The sequence below is a fragment of the Rhinopithecus roxellana genome, chromosome 17 (assembly GCF_007565055.1).
Source record: "Rhinopithecus roxellana isolate Shanxi Qingling chromosome 17, ASM756505v1, whole genome shotgun sequence".
Lineage (NCBI taxonomy): Eukaryota > Metazoa > Chordata > Mammalia > Primates > Cercopithecidae > Rhinopithecus > Rhinopithecus roxellana.
In genome coordinates, this window is record NC_044565.1 from 111,359,882 (window position 1) to 111,378,731 (window position 18,850).

Consider the following 18,850-nt stretch of genomic DNA (forward strand, 5'->3'; position numbering starts at 1 on the left):
CTCAGCCTCCCGAGTAGCTGGGACTACAGGCGCCCGCCACCTCGCCCAGCTAATTTTTTTCTTTTTTTTTTTTGTGGAGACGGGGTTTCACCGTGTTAGCCAAATGGTCTCGATCTCCAGACCTTGTGATCCACCCACCTTGGCCTCCCAAAGTGCTGGGATTACAGGCATGAGCCACTGCACCTGGCCGATGGGCTCCATTTTCTAAGCTAAGCTCAAATAGAAGCCACTTCCACCCAAGAGCAAAAGTTTGGTCCTCCTAGTGGGGACATTACATTTCCCCTGGGACAATTCCCTGGAACAGGGAAAATAATAGATGAGCTTGGAATATTCTATGGTACCATAAAGTAAGTAAGTGAAAAAGGGAAGGGCTTGTCTAAAGGACACAAGAACCAATTAGAAGGAGCACCCAATGCTCAAATCTGTAACGGATGATAAGCCATGGCATAATATGTGAGTCATACTCATGCAAATAAGTAACTGAATGTATACATGGGGAAGAAGGGATGGCTCTCACTTATGGTAGAACTCCAGTTGATGTCAAAGGAATTGTGGAAAAAGAAAGTCACCATTGAGGAAACACCACAGTGATCATTGTTGCAGGTAAGAATGGAGACAAAAATCAGCGGGCAAAAGTAAAGACATTTGTGTTGTCTCTATCCCTCTACAAGATACTTATTAATTACAAAAGGAGAAATAGTAACTTTATGGTGGAGAAATGTTGATGCTACCTTAACCAAATAATCAGAGTATACATCTCCAGTAATAAGTCATTGTCTCTTTTGGTTTGTTTTTAGAGACAGGATCTCACTCTGTTTAGGAGGCTGGAGTGGAATGTGGTGGCATGATCACGGCTCACTGCAGCCTCCATCTCCTGGGCTCGAGGGATCCTCCTGCCTCAGCCTCCAAGTTGCTGGGGCTACAGGCATGCACCACCACACCCCACTAGTTCTTATTTTTTTGTAGAGAGAGGGGGGTCTCACTGTATTGCCCTGGTGAGTCTTGAACTCCTGGCTTCAAGTACACCACCTGCCTCAGCCTCCCAAAGCACTGGGATTACAGGCATGAGCCACTGAGCCTGGCCATAAGTCATTGTCTCTTTTTTCTTTTTCTTCTTCTTTTTTTTTTTTTTTTTGAGACGGAGTCTCGCTCTGTCGCCGGGGCTGGAGTGCAGTGGCCGGATCTCAGCTCACTACAAGCTCCACCTCCCGGGTTTACGCCATTCTCCTGCCTCAGGCTCCGGAGTAGCTGGGACTACAGGCGCCCGCCACCTCGCCCGGCTAGATTTTTGTATTTTTTAGTAGAGACGGGGTTTCACCGTGTTAGCCAGGATGGTGTTGATCTCCTGACCTCGTGATCCGCCCGTCTCGGCCTCCCAAAGTGCTGGGATTACAGGCTTGAGCCACCGCGCCTGGCTTCTTTTTTCTTTGCTTTTTTGAGATGGACTTTCTCTCTATTGCCCAGACTGGAGTGCAGTGGTGAGATCTCAGCTCACTGCAACCTTCACCTCCTGGGTTCAAGTGATCCTCCTGCCTCAGCCTCCCAAGTATCCGGGATTACAGGCGCTCGCCACTGAACCCGGCTAATTTTTGTATTTTTAGTAGATGGGGTTTCACCATGTTGGTCAGGCTCGTCTCGAACTCCTGACCTTAAGTTATCTGCCTGACTCAGCCTCCAAAAGTGCTGGGATTACAGGCGTGAGCCACCAGGCCTGGCCATAAGTCATTGTCTCTTGATGATGCACTAAGAGGGGCCTGATTTTGCCTGTGGTATTCTCACAACACCTCAATCTAACCAGGAGCAAGCACCAGGCAAACCAAAAGTGAGGGCAGTCTACAAATGAATAGAGAGTTGTCTTGTTCACAAGTGGCAGGTCATGGGGACAAGGAAAGACCAAGTGCAATGTGAGATCCTGGGGTTGGAAAAAAGACCTTACCAGGAAAGCCAGCAAAATCCCGATAAGGTCTGCTGGTTAGTCCACAGTACTGCCTCAGTGTTAATTTCCTGGTTTCAATCATTATGCTATGGTAGTGCCAGATGTTAACGTTAAGGAAAACTGAATGAAGGGGAAGTAGGAACTCTGTACTATTTTTTGCAATTTTTCTCTAAAATTATTTTACAATAGAAAATTGGGCTGGGTGTGGTGGTGCATGCCTGTAATCCCAGCACTTTGGGAGGCTGAGGCAGCAGGATTGCTTGAGCCCAGAATTTCAAGGTTGCAGTGAGCTATGAACACACCACTGCACTCCAGCCTGGGCGACAGAAACCCTGTTTCAAAAATAAATAAAAATTTAAAAGTTGGGGTGGGGGAAAAAGAGCTCAGGGTCTGGAGCTATGGTCTGGGTTCACAATCTTGCCACAAGAAATTGCTAGCTGTGTATTCCAGAGCTGTCCCCAGGCTTCCCCATATCTATTATGGGGATGGTAATAATAGCAACTTCCTCACGGGTTTATTCACAGCCTGGAAGATGAGCCTGGAACATTTTATTCTAGAAAATAAAAAGAAATGCTCAAAGAGGCTGGGCACGATGGCTCATGCCTGTAATCCCAGCACTTCGGGAGGCTGAGGCGGGCAGATCATGAGGTCAGGAGATGGAGACCATCCTGGCTAACACGGTGAAACCCCGTCTCTACTAAAAATACAAAAAATAAGCCAGGTGTGGTGGTGGGCGCCTGTAGTCCCAGCTACTCCGGAGGCTGAGGCAGGAGAATGGCGTGAACCTAGGAGATGGAGCTTGCAGTGAGCCGAGATTGTGCTTCTGCACTCCAGCCTGGGTGACAGAGCGAGACTCTGTCTCAAAAAAAAAAAACAAAACAAAACAAACAAAAAAAAAACACCGAAATGCTCAAAGAATGATAGGGGCATGTCAAAAGGCCACAGGAGCCAGCTTGAAGAGGTTCCCACTGGCCAAATTTGGAACAAACTAAACACCAAAAAATAATGATAGCCATGGATTATAATCCAGTGAATACAATAAGAAAGCATGAATCCATACTGCTGATAAGTTCAAAGTTATTGCCTCATAAGATAATAAAGAGCAACTTCACAGTGGAGAAGTTTGAGACATGAGCTTCATCCAGTGACGGAAGTGAACCTCCTCAGCAGTGGACAAGTCGGCATCACGTGCCTCCCCGGAAGGGTGCAGCATCCCTTGCCCATGATGCGTAACCTGAATCCAGTGTGAAACAGACAAACCCAAGTTGTTGGTATAATTCTCAAAGTGTCAAAGTCAGGATAGTCAAGGAAAGACAGGAACTGTTCCAGATGGAACAACTAAGGGCAACGCGTGATTCTGAGCAGAGTCCTTTTGCTATAGAAGACATTATTGGAACTCTTAGCAAAACTTGAATGACTCTGAAGATTAGATGGTAGAAATATACAAATCGTACTTTCCTGATTTTGATGGTCATGTTGTGGGTATCAAGAGAATGTCTTCGTAAGAAATACACGTGCGTGTGATGGGGCATCAGAGCACCTTACTTTCAAATGGCCCTGGGAAAAAGTTCCTCATTGTGTACTTGGAGAGTTTAATACAGTTAAGAGTGAGGCCTGGCCGGGCGCGGTGGCTCAAGCCTGTAATCCCAGCACTTTGGGAGGCCGAGGCAGGCGGATCACGAGGTCAGGAGATCGAGACCATCCTGGCTAACACGGTGAAACCCCGTCTCTACTAAAACATACAAAAAAACTAGCCGGGAGAGGTGGCGAGCGCCTGTAGTCCCAGCTACTTGGGAGGGTGAGGCAGGAGAATGGCGTAAACCCAGGAGGCGGAGCTTGCAGTGAGCCGAGATCCGGCCACCGCACTCCAGCCTGAGCGACAGAGCAAGACTCCGTCTCAAAAAAAAAAAAAAAAAAAAAAGAGTGAGGCCTATATTCTTCCTTGGTGAGTGGAGATGGCATCCAGTTTAAGCTGCTAAGTGGCCAGAGGTTCAAATAGAGCCCTCTTTTACCCAAAAGCGAAAGTTTTGTCCTCCCAGTGGGGAACATTACCCCCTACCACTAGGGCTCCCAGTTACCATGAGGCAAGGCAGCGAGCTACTCCATATGGTTAGCCTAAAGCAGTTCTCAGCCTTGCTGTCGGAAGCACCTGTGGAACTTTAAACTTCTGATGCTTGGGTCCTACTCCAATGTCTGGGTGTGGCCTGGGCACTGGGAGTTGTAAAAGATCCCCAGGTGATTCTAAAGTGTGCTAAATATGAGACCCACTGACTCAGGGATTGGATTTATTCATCTGTGTATTCTTTTCCTATTGGTGCCATAGAAAATTTTCACAAACTTAGTGGCTTAAAATTAACACTTTTTTTTTTTTTTTTTGAGATGGAGTCTCGCTCTGTCAGCCAGGCTGGAGTGCAGTGGCCGGATCTCAGCTCACTGCAAGCTCCGCCTCCCAGGTGTACCCCATTCTCCTGCCTCAGCCTCCCGAGTAGCTGGGACTACAGGCGCCCGCCAACTCACCCGGCTGGTTTTTTTTTTGTATTTTTTAGTATAGACGGGGTTTCACCATGTTAGCCAGGATGGTCTCAATCTCCTGACCTTGTGATCCGCCTGTCTCGGCCTCCCAAAGTGCTGGGATTACAGGCTTGAGCCACCATGCCTGGCCAATAACACAAGTTTATTATCTTACTGTTCCTAAGTCTAATGTGGGTCTCACTAGGCTGAAGTCAAAGTGTCAGCAGGGCTTCGCTCCTTCCTGAAGACTCGAGTATCATTTCCTTGCCCTTCCCAGCTTTTAGAGGCTATTTGCCTTCCTTGACTCGTGGGCCCCTTCCTCCATCTTCAAAGCCACCAACATTGCATTTCTCCGACCATTCTGAGTCACGTCTCTGATTCTCTTCTGCCACTTTTGTGCTTTTTGGATCCACCTGGATAATCTGGGAGTCACTATTCTAAGATCAGCTGATTAACAACCTGAATTCCATCTGCGGTCTCTACTCCTTCTTGCTATGTGACCTAACATATTCAGATTCTAGGGATTTATGATGTGGACATCTTTGAGGGATCATTATTCTGCCTGCCACTGTCTGCAAATGTACTGGAGATTTTTCTTTCCGCTTGTTTTTTTGGTTTGAGACAGGGTCTCGCTTTGTTACCCAGGCTGGAGTGCAGTGGCATGGTCATGGCTCACTGAAGCCTCGACCTCCTGGGTTCAAGTGGTCCTTCCACCTCAGCCTCCCAGAGTGTTGGGGTTATAGGCATGAGCCGCCATGCCCAGCCCATTTTTCTTTACAAGTAAATTGGTTAAATTTTTCGAAAGAAAAGCAGGCCGGGCACGGTGGCTCATGCCTGTAATCCCAGCACTTTGGGAGGCCGAGGTGGATGCATCACAAAGTCAGGAGATCGAGACCACGGTGAAACCCCGTCTCTACTAAAAAATACAAAAAAATTAGCCGGGCGTGGTGGCGGGCGCCTGTAGTCCCAGCTACTCAGGAGGCTGAGGCGGGAGAATAGCGGGAACCCGGGAGGCGGAGCTTGCAGTGAGCCGAGATCGCGCCACTGCACTCCAGCCTGGGAGACAGAGCGAGACTCCGTCTCAAAAAAAAAAAAAAAAAAAAGCAAAGCAAAGACTTGGGGATGAGGGAGGGAGAAAACAGATTGGATTAATGATGTGGAGTCAAAAGTCCCCCTCAGCAGAGTTTGAGTTCGAAGAGATGTGGAAAGGGAAAGGCAGGCCAGCCACACAGGAGGGCTTAGTGACAGCAGACTAATCTCATGGGCGTGTAGGGGTTAGATCTCACTGGGGGTTATCTGACAGCTCCCCTTCCCAGAGGAAAGGGCCTCAAATGGCAGATCAGTGCTTGGGCATTTCCTGGAAACAGGTCATGAACAACAAGGATGGACGCAATAGCTCTGACTACACCTTCAGGATGGGCAAGATGAGGGGAACGGGCTTTTCTCTGACTATCAGCTCCCACTGAAATACCTAGTTTGGACTAATTTTGTGAAGATAGAAACTGAAGCCACCTCTGGCTAATCTCCACACAAAATGAAAAGGTATTTCTATTTTGTAGATAAGAGGTTTTTGAGATTTTAACTTGTCCCAAGGTGTCACAGGTATGAAGTAGCTGAAGTGGGCTTTTTTGGCATTTCTCCCCTCCCTTATTCCCATGCGTATCTCAAGCATGGAAAAAAAAAAAAAAAAAAAAACTACATAAATACCTGAAAGTATAGTAAATGTCTACATATCAAATGTCCAGAGTTCAAATTCTTCTCAATTTTTTTCCTTTATAATTGTTTCCAAATCAAGATCTGAACAAGGCGTGCATGCTGCTGACTGGTCTCTCCCTTATCTGTTTCTCCACGTGATCTCCCTACCTTTTCCCCCCGACTCCTTCCAGTTTATTTGAAGAAACATGGTCAGTAATTTCTGAAATCATTCCATATTCTGAATTTTGCTGCTGGTATCCCCATGAATTCTTACTTTGCACCTGGGTCCCTCAAGACTTCCAAATCCCCAAAACTCTCTTCACAAGGCCACCCTGTCTCTATGACGATACTGTGAGGCCCCACTATCCACTCAGCTCTTTACATATTAAGTACCTCACAAGGTATTTACCTTTTTGTAGTTGTACTTGACCCCTGAGAACATGTCTACAGGGATAGAGCCAAATGATGGAGCCAATATTTGAAGTCCAGTCAGCCTGACTCCTCAGCCCGCCCCCTTCTCTCATACCAGGTGGTCCCATTCATTGCGTTACGGGTTGTCAATCTATTCTTATTATTAATCTAAGCACTATACACTGGTTACACACTTTCATTAAGCACTAAGTGGATGACAAGCTAGTATTAACAGATAGCTATGCCCAAAATAAGAATATTCCATGACTCCCAAAGAATACAGGAAAGAAGTAAGACCAGCCATCTATGGGAGAAGGAGCCAATGCAACAGCTAGTCTTTACTGGAAAGAAGAAACTTTACAGCACATTTTGAGTAACTTAGTGCAGGCGCTCAGTGTGCCAGCTGGTGGGGCACCAGCTTGTAATGGGCTCCACAGCGGGGGCATCGCTGGGCCTCGCCTTCATGCAGCCAAAACCAGACGACGCTGGTATTGTCCTCTTCACCTAAAAGGGAAAAAAGGTGGTTGAGGGTCATCCAGCCTAAAAAGGGAGCCTTTCAATATGAATTTCTTTTCCTCAGACAACTCTGATACATAAGCAGCCTACGGTTGACATCTTAAGAGATCAGTTCAAGCCCTCCTCTCATTCTTCAGATGAAGAAATTGAGGCTCTGAGTTCACCTATGAGTAAACTGACCTTGTATTAGGGTCACTGTAAATTCTAACAATTCCCTTGCCTATGCAGAATGCAAAGCAGGGTCCGTTCTGGTATGTATTCCTAGTGTCTAAAATGATGCCTGGCATAGAAGCAGTACAACAATAAATATTTGCTGGGTGGGTACTCCTTCATGCCGCAATCCCAGTGAGCAGTCTTACTGCTGTGCCGCGCTTCCTTCCAGTAAGGATGAACTCTCAGGCATAATGAGGCTTGAGAGGGTCAAGACCCTTACAGAAACTTACCAACATGCACTCACACACTGAAGATCTGAGGCAGCTTACAGACTCCTGTATTGTAGGATATATTAAGCAAGTGGATAAAAAATAGAGGTGAGGTACTTACAGATGCAGCCCACTATTCTCTTGTTGGTGATGGAGGGGACTAAATTAGGGTCTTCCTTGGTGCCTGAAGTTCCCTTTGGGGCCAGTACATTGTATGGGTCCTGAAAAAAAAAAACAAGAATTGAACCATTATGCCAAACAAGCCCTACCTTCCAGAAGCTCAGGGGACTGTTCCTACAAGCCAAGTTTCCTGGATCAAATACTCCCAGAGAGGAGACTACTATGAACACATCCAAGGCCGTAAGTTCCACAGAAGACACAGAAGGGAGTTTCTCCTCACCAGTCCCTTCCTTGCAGCCAGCATGATCTCCCTCTCCAACCCAGTCGCCTGCTCGTCATCGGTGGGAACACCACCTAAAAAGAAGATACGTGAATTATGACGCTGACCGAAATGACTGACAGAAAAATTACAAACAGAAATGATCAAGGAAAATGTCGCCCTGAAACTTCTATGTAAGTTTTAGTGGGTTCACAAGCTCCTAAAGGCTACTCATATCCATGGTCCCCTAAGAACCACCAAGTCTCGATCCACACAAGCGACAGCACTGGGGGGAGTTTTGTTTTTGTTTTTTTGATACGGAGTTTTGCGCTTGTTGCTCAGGCTGGAGTGCAATGGCGCCATATTGGCTCACTGGAACCTCCGCCTCCCGGGTTTAAGCGATTCTCCTGCCTTAGCCTCCCGAGTAGCTGGGATTACAGGCGCGCGCCGCCACGCCCGGCTAATTTTTGTATTTTTAGTAAAAACGGGGTTTCACCATGTTGGCCAGGCTGGTCTTGAACTCCTGACCTCAGGTGATCTGCCCGCCTCAGTCTCCCAAAGTGCTGGGATTACAGTTGTGAGCCACCGTGCCCGGCCTAGGAGCTTTTCTTTCTCCAACCACCGAGGCCAATTTGTCGACATTTGTCTAAAGGCATGTTGAACCCACTCGGCTTGAGGTGGGCGCAGGTTTGAAGGGCGGCCAGACCCCTCCCCATCCCGGTGGCAGTCCCGGTCCCTCCCAAGGTCACCCGGCACCTCTGTTAAGGATACTTTCGCAGCGGAGTCAGTTCGGGGGGCGGCAGGAGCAGCGGTCCAGAATTACAGGGAGATGCCTGCAGAACCTGAGGCACTCGGGGCCGTAAGCGGCCACTGGGACCTCGAGAAGCTGCAAGGCAAGCCCCGCTTGGCCGCCCTGGGACCACCCTGGGAGGGCAACAGTCTGGTCCCTGGCACGCCCGGCGAACCGAGTACCTCCAGATGCCATGGAGCGCACCGCGGCCACGCCACTGGGGCCGCGAACCCTCAGGGCCTGCGCGGCCAGCGCTCCAGCTCCGCGAAGTAACCTTGAAGCCATCGCGTCCTCGACTAGCAGCAGCAGTTCCGGGAACAAGCTGTGGAGACAGGCAGAACTTCCGGGGGCGGGCTTCTTTCTCCTACCGGTCAGCTTTCCGCTTCCTCCCCGTCCTCGAGCCCGCCCACTCCCACGACTGTGGCGGGGACGGAAGCTGCGCATGCCCAGCTCTGCCTCTTCCTGCATCGCGCAGTGGCTGAGGCTTGGAGGCGGGTTTGCTCTTTAGTAAAGCTGGGAGGTGGGAAAGTCGTTTTGGTCCCTGGAGCTCAAACGGCTGAACCACATTGGAGTTCCTACGTGTCTGGCCCGGTAGTCCGTGTTCTGCAAACATGGAGGCTGCTGATGGAAGTCATTAAGTCCCCGTCTGTCAGGAGACTTACTGAAACCCAAATGATTTGAATTTAGAAGTGGGCTCCTAAAGATCGCTGCGTTCCTTACTAGGCTGGTTAGTGGCAGGGCTAGTTCTCGTGGCAGTGAGTGAGCCGTCGCGAGCCTGTCGCATTGGACGGGAGCTACATGCAGTCCTGGCCCACTTTCCTGTTAGAGTTGTACTGTGTGTGGGAGGCGCGGAGGTCCCGGCCTGGGGAGGAGGACAGGGCCGGCGGCGGGACCCCCTACCAGGACCAAGGCCCTGCTGATGTGGAGTAAGTGGCCACTCTTCTTCGAGGTGCCTAAGGGAGGAGGAGCAGGATTTGATAATAGGAAATGGAGTCAGAGCCTGCTGTGACTGGAGTTCCTTGTTTGAAACGGAATACGTCGTCCGTCCATAGCTTGCTGTTGCCGCCAGGCTAAGATGTGCAAATTTCTTAGGGTGAGCTTTAGTCAGTATAGCCCTGTGACAGGCCGGCTGCATGCGGTATTTGAGTTTCCTTACCAGATAGAAAAATCCCGTTCGAGTGGGAATTATGCTCATCATTGAATCTCCAATGCCTTGCAGAGGTCTGGTATATAGTAGGATCCAGGAATTTTAGTAAATTTACTACTTGGATAAAATATACAAAACCAGTTTATAGGGCTTCTCCTGGCCCAGTGAGATCCTCTGGAGGCAACTTGGGGAGAATTGAAGGCTCAGGTGCTCCCACCTGTCTCATGCAGGCTATGATATTTTCAAAAGGATGTGGTGGAGCATTGCTTCACAGGAGCACGTCTGGTCTTCCTGGGTGACCCCTCCACCAATTAAAAAAAAAAAAAAACCTGTATTCTAAGGTTACAACCTGTATTTAAATTTCTTTAAAGATGGTTTTTGCTTTGAATGGCTTCACTGTTACTCCCTTCTCCCTCACCTCCACTGCAACCCCTCCAAACTGAATTGGGGAAAAATTCTGAGGAATGTTCCCCAAGGATCTATAATTTGCAACTGTGGTTTAGGTGTTTGGCAGGAGAAAAAAGCATTGGTCTGGAAAGTAGCTAGTTCAGCCACTTTTTATCCTTTGGACCACCATTTCTACATCAGTAAAACTGTCGTTCAACTAGGTTAGTATTTCCCAGCGTGTATTCCATGCCATCCAAGTCTCAAGATATCATCTGAAGAAAAAGGACTTGGTCGAGACAGGGAGGTCCTGCATTTGATGACCACCCTTTTGGAGATGGATGCTAGCATAATAAAGGCTCTGATTAGGCTTGCAGCAAAGACCTCTTACTTAATTTACCTGCAGTTTAAGCCAGAGTTTCCCTTCTTAATTGACCACAAAACCCTTTCCTAAGGAACACCTAACTTGCCCCTCAGCAAACCAGTGCAATATTCAGCTGGTATGTTATGATTCCCTGCTGTCTGACCAGAAATGGTTTACTCCAGGCTATAAAATGGAAATTGAGTTTAGGCTTCTCATTCTCGTAGTAGGCTTGCCTAATAATAGGAAATTTTTGCAGGCCCTCATCCAACTCAGGAAAACCTCAGCCTCACTCTGGGATTATTTAAATTGTGTGAGTGAGCTCCAAGGTCAGGGCCAGGCTCCCCTGATATCCCCGCTCATCCCCTGCTGCTTCCACCTCCCACCACTCTTCACTCACACCCAGTCCCTCAGGTCTCCTTTGGAAACAGTTGGCTTGGGGAATGGTCTGCCACCTCTGCTCCATCATTGTCTTTACCAGCTCAATAAACTATTATTTTTATAGGATACTTTTTAGTTGTCAAAATAAATGTACATTGTAAGTCAAACAGCACAGATATCTAAGGAAAAGCTAGCAGTTTGGTGTTTATTCTTTTTTTCCTTTCCCTATGCCAGGGTTTCTCAACTTCAGCACAACTGACATCTTGGGTTGATAATTCTTTGAGGGAGGTTGTGCATTGTAGGATTTAACCCTATGTCAGCTAGGCGCGGTGCCTCATGCCTGTAATCCCAGCACTTTGGGAGGCCGAGGCGGGCGGATCATGAGGTCAGGAGATCGAGACCATCTGGCTAACATGGCGAAACCCCCCGTCTCTACTAAAAATACAAAAAAATAAGCCGGGCATGGTGGTGGGCGCCTGTAGTCCCAGCTACTTGGGAGGCTGAGGCATGAGAATGGCATGAACCCGGGGGGCGGAGCTTGCAGTAAGCTGAGATCGTGCCACTGCACTCCAGCCTTGGCGACAGAGCTAGACTCCATCTCAAAAAAACAACAAAACAAAAAAAAACCTATGTCATTAGCACTTCCCTGACATGATAACCCAAAAATATCCCTCAGCCATTGCCACATGGCCCCTGGATTTGCAAAATTCCCATTGAGCATCACTGTATATGAATATAAAACATGAAAACACATAACTACTATACAAAGTATTAGTAAGTTGTTTCTTTCATTAAAAAATATTTAGGCCGGGCGCGGTGACTCAAGCCCGTAATCCCAGCACTTTGGGAGGTCGAGACGGGCGGATCACGAGGTCAGGAGATCAAGACCATCCTGGCTAACACGGTGAAACCCCGTCTCTACTAAAAAATACAAAAACAAAACCTAGCCGGGCAAGGTGGCGGGCGCCTGTAGTGCCAGCTACTCGGGAGGCTGAGGCAGGAGAATGGCGTGAACCCGGGAGGCGGAGCTTACAGTGAGCTGAGATCCGGCCACTGCACTCCAGCCCAGGCGACAGAGCGAGACTCCGTCTCAAAAAAAAAAAAAATTTAATAGGCCGAGTGCAGTGGTTCACACCAGTAATCCTAGCACTTTGGGAGGCTGAGGCGGGCGGATCACCTGAGGTCAGGAGTTCAAAACCAGCTTGACCAACATGGCAAAACCCCGTCTCTACTAAAAATACAAAAATTAGCCAGGAGCGGTGGTGGGCGCCTGTAGTTCCAGCTACGCGGGAGTCTGAGGCAGGAGAATCACTTGCACCCGGGAGGCAGAGGTTGCAGTGAGCCAAGATCACATCATTGCACTCCAGCCTGGGTGACAGAGCAAGACTCCGCCTCAAAAATACATATTTTGTAGATATCCTTCCAGATCAGTACATCTAGATCTTAGCTTATGTGATGGCTGCAGAATATTCCCTACTGTGAATGTACTGTAATGTACCCAGCCGTTCTCCCTTGATAAATATTCAGAAAGCTTCTAATTTTTTGCCTCTCATAGAATGCTGCAGTGCACATCTTTGTACATATAACTTTATATTCCAGAGGTTTTGTTTCTGAGGAGTAGGGTTAAGGGTGTATGTGATAAACATTTTAATAATACATTCTGGCTGGGCGCAGTGGCTCAAGCCTGTAATCCCAGCATTTTGGGAGGCCAAGACGGGCGGATCACGAGGTGAGGAGATCGAGACCATCCTGGCTAACATGGTGAAACCCCTTCTCTACTAAAAAAATACAAAAAACTAGCCGGGCGAGGTGGCGGGCGCCTGTAGTCCCAGCTGCTCGGAGGCTGAGGCAGGAGAATGGGGTAAACCCGGAAGGCGGAGCTTGCAGTGAGCTGAGATCTGGCCACTGCACTCCAGCCCGGGCGACAGAGCAAGACTCCACCTCAAAATAATAATAACAATAATAATATATTCTGCCAGATTGCTTTCCCAAAGTTTGGAGCAATTCATGCTCCCACCAGTAGGGCACGTGTGGATCAGTCCCCACCACCAAGCCTTTGCAAATTTAGCCCCACTGGATGAAAGAAAAATTAGTGCCCTTAGTGCTGTTGGTGTTTACATTTCAGCTCCTTGACCTCTAAGGCAGTTGAACATCTTTTCAGATGTTTACTGATCACCTGCACTTCCTCAGGGATGTGAATTGGGCTTAACCACTCAGGCACACTATTTAACCTCTTTCTGCCTTAGTTTCATTGTCTTTTTTTTTTTTTTAATTCATATTATTTTTGTTGTTGAGACTGAGTCTTGCTATGTTGCCCAGGTTGGTGTCAAACTTCTGGCCTCAAGCAGTCCTCCTGCCTCTGCCTTCCAAAGTGCTAGGATTACAAAGCATGAACCACCACACTGCAGGAGTTTGAGACTAGCCAAGACAACATACGGAGACCCCCATCTCTACAAAATGTTAAAAATTGGCTGGGTGCGGGTGGCTCACCCCTGTAATCCTAGCACTTTGGGAGGCCAAGCAGGCAGATCACGAGGTCAGGAGCTCAAGACCATCCTGCCCAACATGGCGAAACTCCGTCTCTACTAAAAATACAAAACATTAGCAGGGCGTGGTGGCAGGCACCTGTAATCCTAGCTACTCAGGAGGCTGAGGCAGGAGAATCGCTCTAACCCAGGAGGCCAAGATTGCCGTGAGCTGAGATCGTGCCACTGCACTCCAGCCTGGGCGACAAGAGCAAAACTCCGTCTCAAAAAAAAAAAAAAATTTAGCCAGGCATGGTGCCACCTGGCTATAGTCCAAGGTACTCAGGAGGCTGAGGCAGGAGGATCATTTGAGCTGAGGAATTTGAGACTACAATGATCTATGATTGTACCACTGCACTCCAGCCCGGGCAACAGAGCAAGATCTTGTCTCTTAAAAAAAAAAAAAAAAAAAAAAAAAAGAGGGCCAGGCGTGGTGGCTCATGCCTGTAATCCCAGTGCTTTGGGAGGCTGAGGCAGGCGGTTCACCTGAGGTTGAGAGTTCCAGACCAACCTGACCAACATGGAGCAACCCCGTCTCTACTAAAAATACAAAATTAGTCGGGCATGGTGGCGCATGCCTATAATCCCAGCTACTCGTGAGTCTGAGGCAGGAGAATCACTTGAACCCAGGAGGTGGAGGTTGTGGTGAGCCAAGATCGCCATTGCACTCCAGCCTGGGCAACAAGAGTGAAACTCCATCTCAAATAAAAAAAAATTAAATTAAATTAAAATAAATAAAATAAAATAAAATAAATAAAATAAAATAACAAAACAAAACTGGTAAAGTATTTGAATAGGCATTTTTCCAAAGAAGACATACAAATGGCCAATAGGGTCGGGCATGGTGGCTGATGCCTGTAATCCCAATACTTTGGGAGGCCAAGGCAGATGGATTGCTTGAGGTCAGGAGTTCGAGACCAGTCTGGGCAACATAGGGAAATGCCATCTCTATTTAGAAAAAAAAAAAAAAAGTTTTTAAATGGCCAATAAGCACACGGAAATATGGTCAACATATTCATCATCAGAGAAATGCAAATCAAAATCACACCAAGATACCACTTTAAAATAAAAAAGACAGATAACGCCAGGTGCCATGGCTTATACCTATAATCCAAGCACTTTGAGAGACTCAGGTGGGCAGATGGGTTGCACTCAGGAGTTGGAGACCAACCTGAGCAAGACCCTATCTCTACAAAAAATACAAAAATTAGTTGGGTGTGGTGGCTGCACCTGTGGTCACAGCTACTTGGGAGGCTGAGGTGGGAGGATCACCTGAGCCCTGGAAGGTTGAGGCCATAGTGGACCATAGTCATGATCACGCCACTGCACTTCAGCCTGGGGGACAGAGTGAGACCCTGTCTCAAAACACAAAACAAAACAAACGATAATATATGTTCACAAAGATATGGGGGTAATCAGATCCTCATACGCTGCTGATAGAAATATAAAATCACGCGGCTGTTTGAGAAAACAACTTGGCAGCTCTTTAAAAAGTTCAACATCGGCCGGGCGCGGTGGCTCCCGCCTGAAATCCCAGCACTTCGGGAGGCCGAGGCAGGCAGATCACGAGGTCAGGAGATGGAGACCATCCTGGCTAACACAGTGAAACCCTGTCTCTACTGAAAATACAAAAAATTAGCCGGGCGTGGCGGCAGGTGCCTATAGTCTCAGCTACTTGGGAGGCTGAGGCAGGAGAATGGTGTGAACCCGGGAGGCGGAGCTTGCAGCAAGCCAAGATCTCGCCACTGCACTCCAGCCTGGGAGACAGAGCGAGACTCTGTCTCAAAAAAAAAAAAAAAAAAAAAAAAAAAGGTCAACATTAATCTACCACGTAACCCAGCAATTCCACTCCTAGGCATATACAGGGACAGAACTGAAAATGTCTTCACACAGAAACCTGTACACAAATATTTATAGCAGCATTATTCACAATACCCAAAAGGTGGGAATGACCCAAAGGTTTATCAACTGATGATGAATAAACAAAACATGAAAGAGCCATATAATGGAATATTATTCACCCACATAAAAGAATGAAGTACTGGTATGTGCTACAACATAGATAAGCCTTAAAAACATCACAGTATATCAAAGAAGCCAGACACAAAAGACTACATATTGTAGAGTTCCTTTTATTTTTATATTTTTAAAATTATTTTATTTGAGATAGGATCTCACTTTGTCGCCCAGGCTGGAATCCTGCAGCCTCAACTTCCTGGGCTCAAGTAATCCTCCTGCCTCAGCCCCCACAAGTAGTTGGGACTACAGGCATGCACTACCACGCCCAGCTACATTTTGTACTTTCACCATGTTGCCCAAGCTGATCTTGAACTCCTGAGCTCAAGCAATCCACCGGCCTGGGCCTCCCAAAGAGTTGGGGTTACAGGCACGAGCCACTGCACCCTGCCAAACGGCTCCTTTTATACAAAATGTCTAGAATAGGCAAATTCATAGAGCTACAAAGTAGATTCGTGGTTGCCGAGGCCTGGGGGAGAAGGATGGAGCGTGGTTGCTGATGGGCATAGGCGTTCTCATCTGAGAGTTGAATGCAAAACCTTGTGCACATAATAAAGACCACTGAACTGTACATTTTAAAAGGGTGAATGGTAATACACATGAATTATATCTCAATTTTAAAAATCAAGCATCAAGCAAGCAAGGAAGGTTCACCTTGCAGGGTCGTAGTGAGACGTGGGAAGCGGCTCTGATGCCTCTGCTGCTCATAGGGGCCTGTGGGTCCACCTTTTTCTCCTCCTAAGTGTGAGTTCCTCAAGGGAAGGACCTCCTAGAACAAACTCGTCTCCTTATCCAAGTGCCTGGCATGGGGCTTAGCGCACAGTAAGTGCTCCATAAATCCCACTGACTGCATGGAGACCATGATGCTATTTTTTTGTAAGCCAAGGGGAAGACATTACAGATTAGCACAAACACCTGGGTATACAGTCAAGAAATAGGTGAATGAATCTGCAGAGCTATTGGAACATATCCTCTGAATGAACATTTGTCTCCAACAACAGTCCTGCTCCGTGAGCAGAAGATTCAATGAAGGAACCTTTAAGAAGGTTCCTCTCCAAAAAATGACATCAGAGAGCATGAGCTCAAATCATCTCTCTACATGTTGTTTTTAGGAAAAAAAAGGGGCCCAGGCGCAGTGGCTCACGCTTGTAATCCCAGCACTTTGGGAGGCCGAGGAAGGCGGATCACGAGGTCAGGAGATCAAGACCATCCTAACACTGTGAAACCCCATCTCTACTAAAAATACAAAAAACTAGCTGGACGTGGTGGTGGTGCCTGTAGTCCCAGCTACTAGGGAGGCTGAGGCAGCAGAATGGCGTGAACTTGGGAGGCAGAGCTTGCAGTGAGCCGAGATCGCGCCACTGCACTCCAGCCTGGGAGACAGAGACTCCATCTCAAAAAAAAAAAAAAAAAAAAAAAAAAAAGACTTCCTCTCAAACTTGGCTTTTGGTCGGTGGGGACCTACAAAGGTTCAATGTGTGTATCAAAAGTGGTATTTCTGTTTAGGGCCCATCTACCCTAGCCACAGCATGATGTTTGTTCTCAATGACTACGATGTGTTCAGAGTTTGAAAATCCAAATGTCATAAAAACTTTAAAACAGATGCAATTCTTGCAGAGTCAAGTGTACTAAAACATTCCTGGTAAAGAGCTTACAGTGGATCATTCATTTGAATTTGAAAAACGTAGAAATGAACCTATCAAACACCAGCAAGCCCTATGGAATAAAACTATTGATGCAATTAAGAGAGCTGAAGAGATTAAACAGAAATGCCAAGCTGGCCAGACGCGGTGGCTCACGCCCGTAATCGCAGCACTCTGGGAGGCTGAGGTGGGTGGATCACCTGAGGTCAGGAGCTCGAGACCAGCCTGACCAACATGGTGAAACCCTCTCTACTAAAAATACAAAAATTAGCTGGGTGTGGTGGCACACACCTGTAATCCTAGCTACTCAGGAGGCTGAGGCAGGAGAATCACTTGAACCCAGGAGGCAGAGGTTGCGGGTAGCTGAGATCACACCACTGCACTCCAGCCTGGGCGCCAGAGAGACAGACCCTGTGTCAAAAAAAAAAGGCAGCCTTAAAAAAAAAATGAGTTCATGTCCTTTGCAGGGACACAGATGAAACTTGAAGCTATTACTCTCCGCAAACTAACACAGGAACAGAAAACTAAACACCACATGTTCTCACTCATAAGTTGGATTTGAACAATGAAACAATGAGAACGCATGGACACAGGGAGGGGAACATTACACACTGGGGCCTGTTGTGGGGTGGGGGGCAAGGGGAGGGAGAGCATTATGATAAATACCTAATTGATGCACCTACCTAGTTGGTAGATGCATCAAACCACCATGGCACATGTATACCTGTGTAACAAACCTGCATGTTCTGCACATGTATTCCAGAACTTAAAATGAAAAAAGAAACGCCAAGCTAAATGTATAATGAACAGATTGAAGAAAAATAAAGAACTACAGAAAATCCAGGACATCAAAGAAATCAAGCAAAAACATTTATTTTATTCGAACTCCTCTTGCAGGCAAAGGAAAGCAGTTAGAAGAGAAAGTGGTACAGCATTTACAATAGGCTGTGGACATGGAAAATGTCTCCTAAAAATCTCACTGTAGGCCGGGCGCGGTGGCTAACACCTGTAATCCCAGCACTTTGGGAGGCCAAGGCAGGCGGATCACGAGGTCAGGAGATGGAGATCATCCTGGCTAACACGGTGAAACCCCGTCTCTACTAAAAATACAAAAAATTAGCTGGGCGTGGTGGCGGGTGCCTGTAGTCCCAGCTACTCGGGAGGCTGAGGCAGGAGAATGGCGTGAATCCACGAGGCGGAGCTTGCAGTGAGCAGAGATTTCGCCACTGCACTCCAGCCTGGGCGACAGAGCGAGACTCCATCTCAAAAATAAAAAAATAAAAAAATACAAACATTAGCCTGGCATGGTGGCGAGCACTTGTAATCCCAGCTACTAGGGAGGCTGAGTCAGGAGAATTGCTTGAACCTGGGAGGGGGAGGTTGCAGTGAGCGGAGATCACGCCACTGCACTCAAGCCTGGGCAACAGAGTAAGACTCTGTCTCAAAAAAAAAAGAGAAAATTCTGTCAATATAGAAGTGAATTGTGGACACAAAATGGTCATGCCATTTGGATAATGGCCCTAGGCAGCATTTATGTAACAACTCATGACAAAAATTCACAGCTAGTGACATATAAAAGAAAGTATTCTTTGCAGTAGAAAAAAAAAAAAAGTGACATATAAGGAAGATAATGAAGACACACATTAGTCATTCATCCCTCCTCCTGGCATCTCAGTTCTGTCCTCAGGGGAGGCATTTCACCCCAAAAGGACTCCTAGGCCCATGAGTAGTGT

General features: G+C 47.4%; 1 protein-coding gene and 1 pseudogene across 1 annotated transcript; one reads left to right on the forward strand and one right to left on the reverse strand.

The window, feature by feature from the left end:
• Positions 1-6,858: 6,858 nt before the first annotated feature.
• On the reverse strand, positions 6,859-9,001 carry LOC104661470 (cytochrome c oxidase subunit 5B, mitochondrial). Its single transcript, XM_010362109.2, has 4 exons — positions 8,843-9,001; positions 7,892-7,965; positions 7,613-7,712; positions 6,859-7,057 (listed from the first exon to the last, which is right to left on the reverse strand). The coding sequence occupies exons 1-4, from the start codon at positions 8,943-8,945 to the stop codon at positions 6,945-6,947; spliced, it is 390 nt and encodes a 129-aa protein (XP_010360411.1). The 5' UTR covers positions 8,946-9,001; the 3' UTR covers positions 6,859-6,944.
• A 457-nt stretch (positions 9,002-9,458) lies between these two features.
• LOC115894186 lies at positions 9,459-18,088 on the forward strand (annotated as a pseudogene).
• Positions 18,089-18,850: the final 762 nt, after the last annotated feature.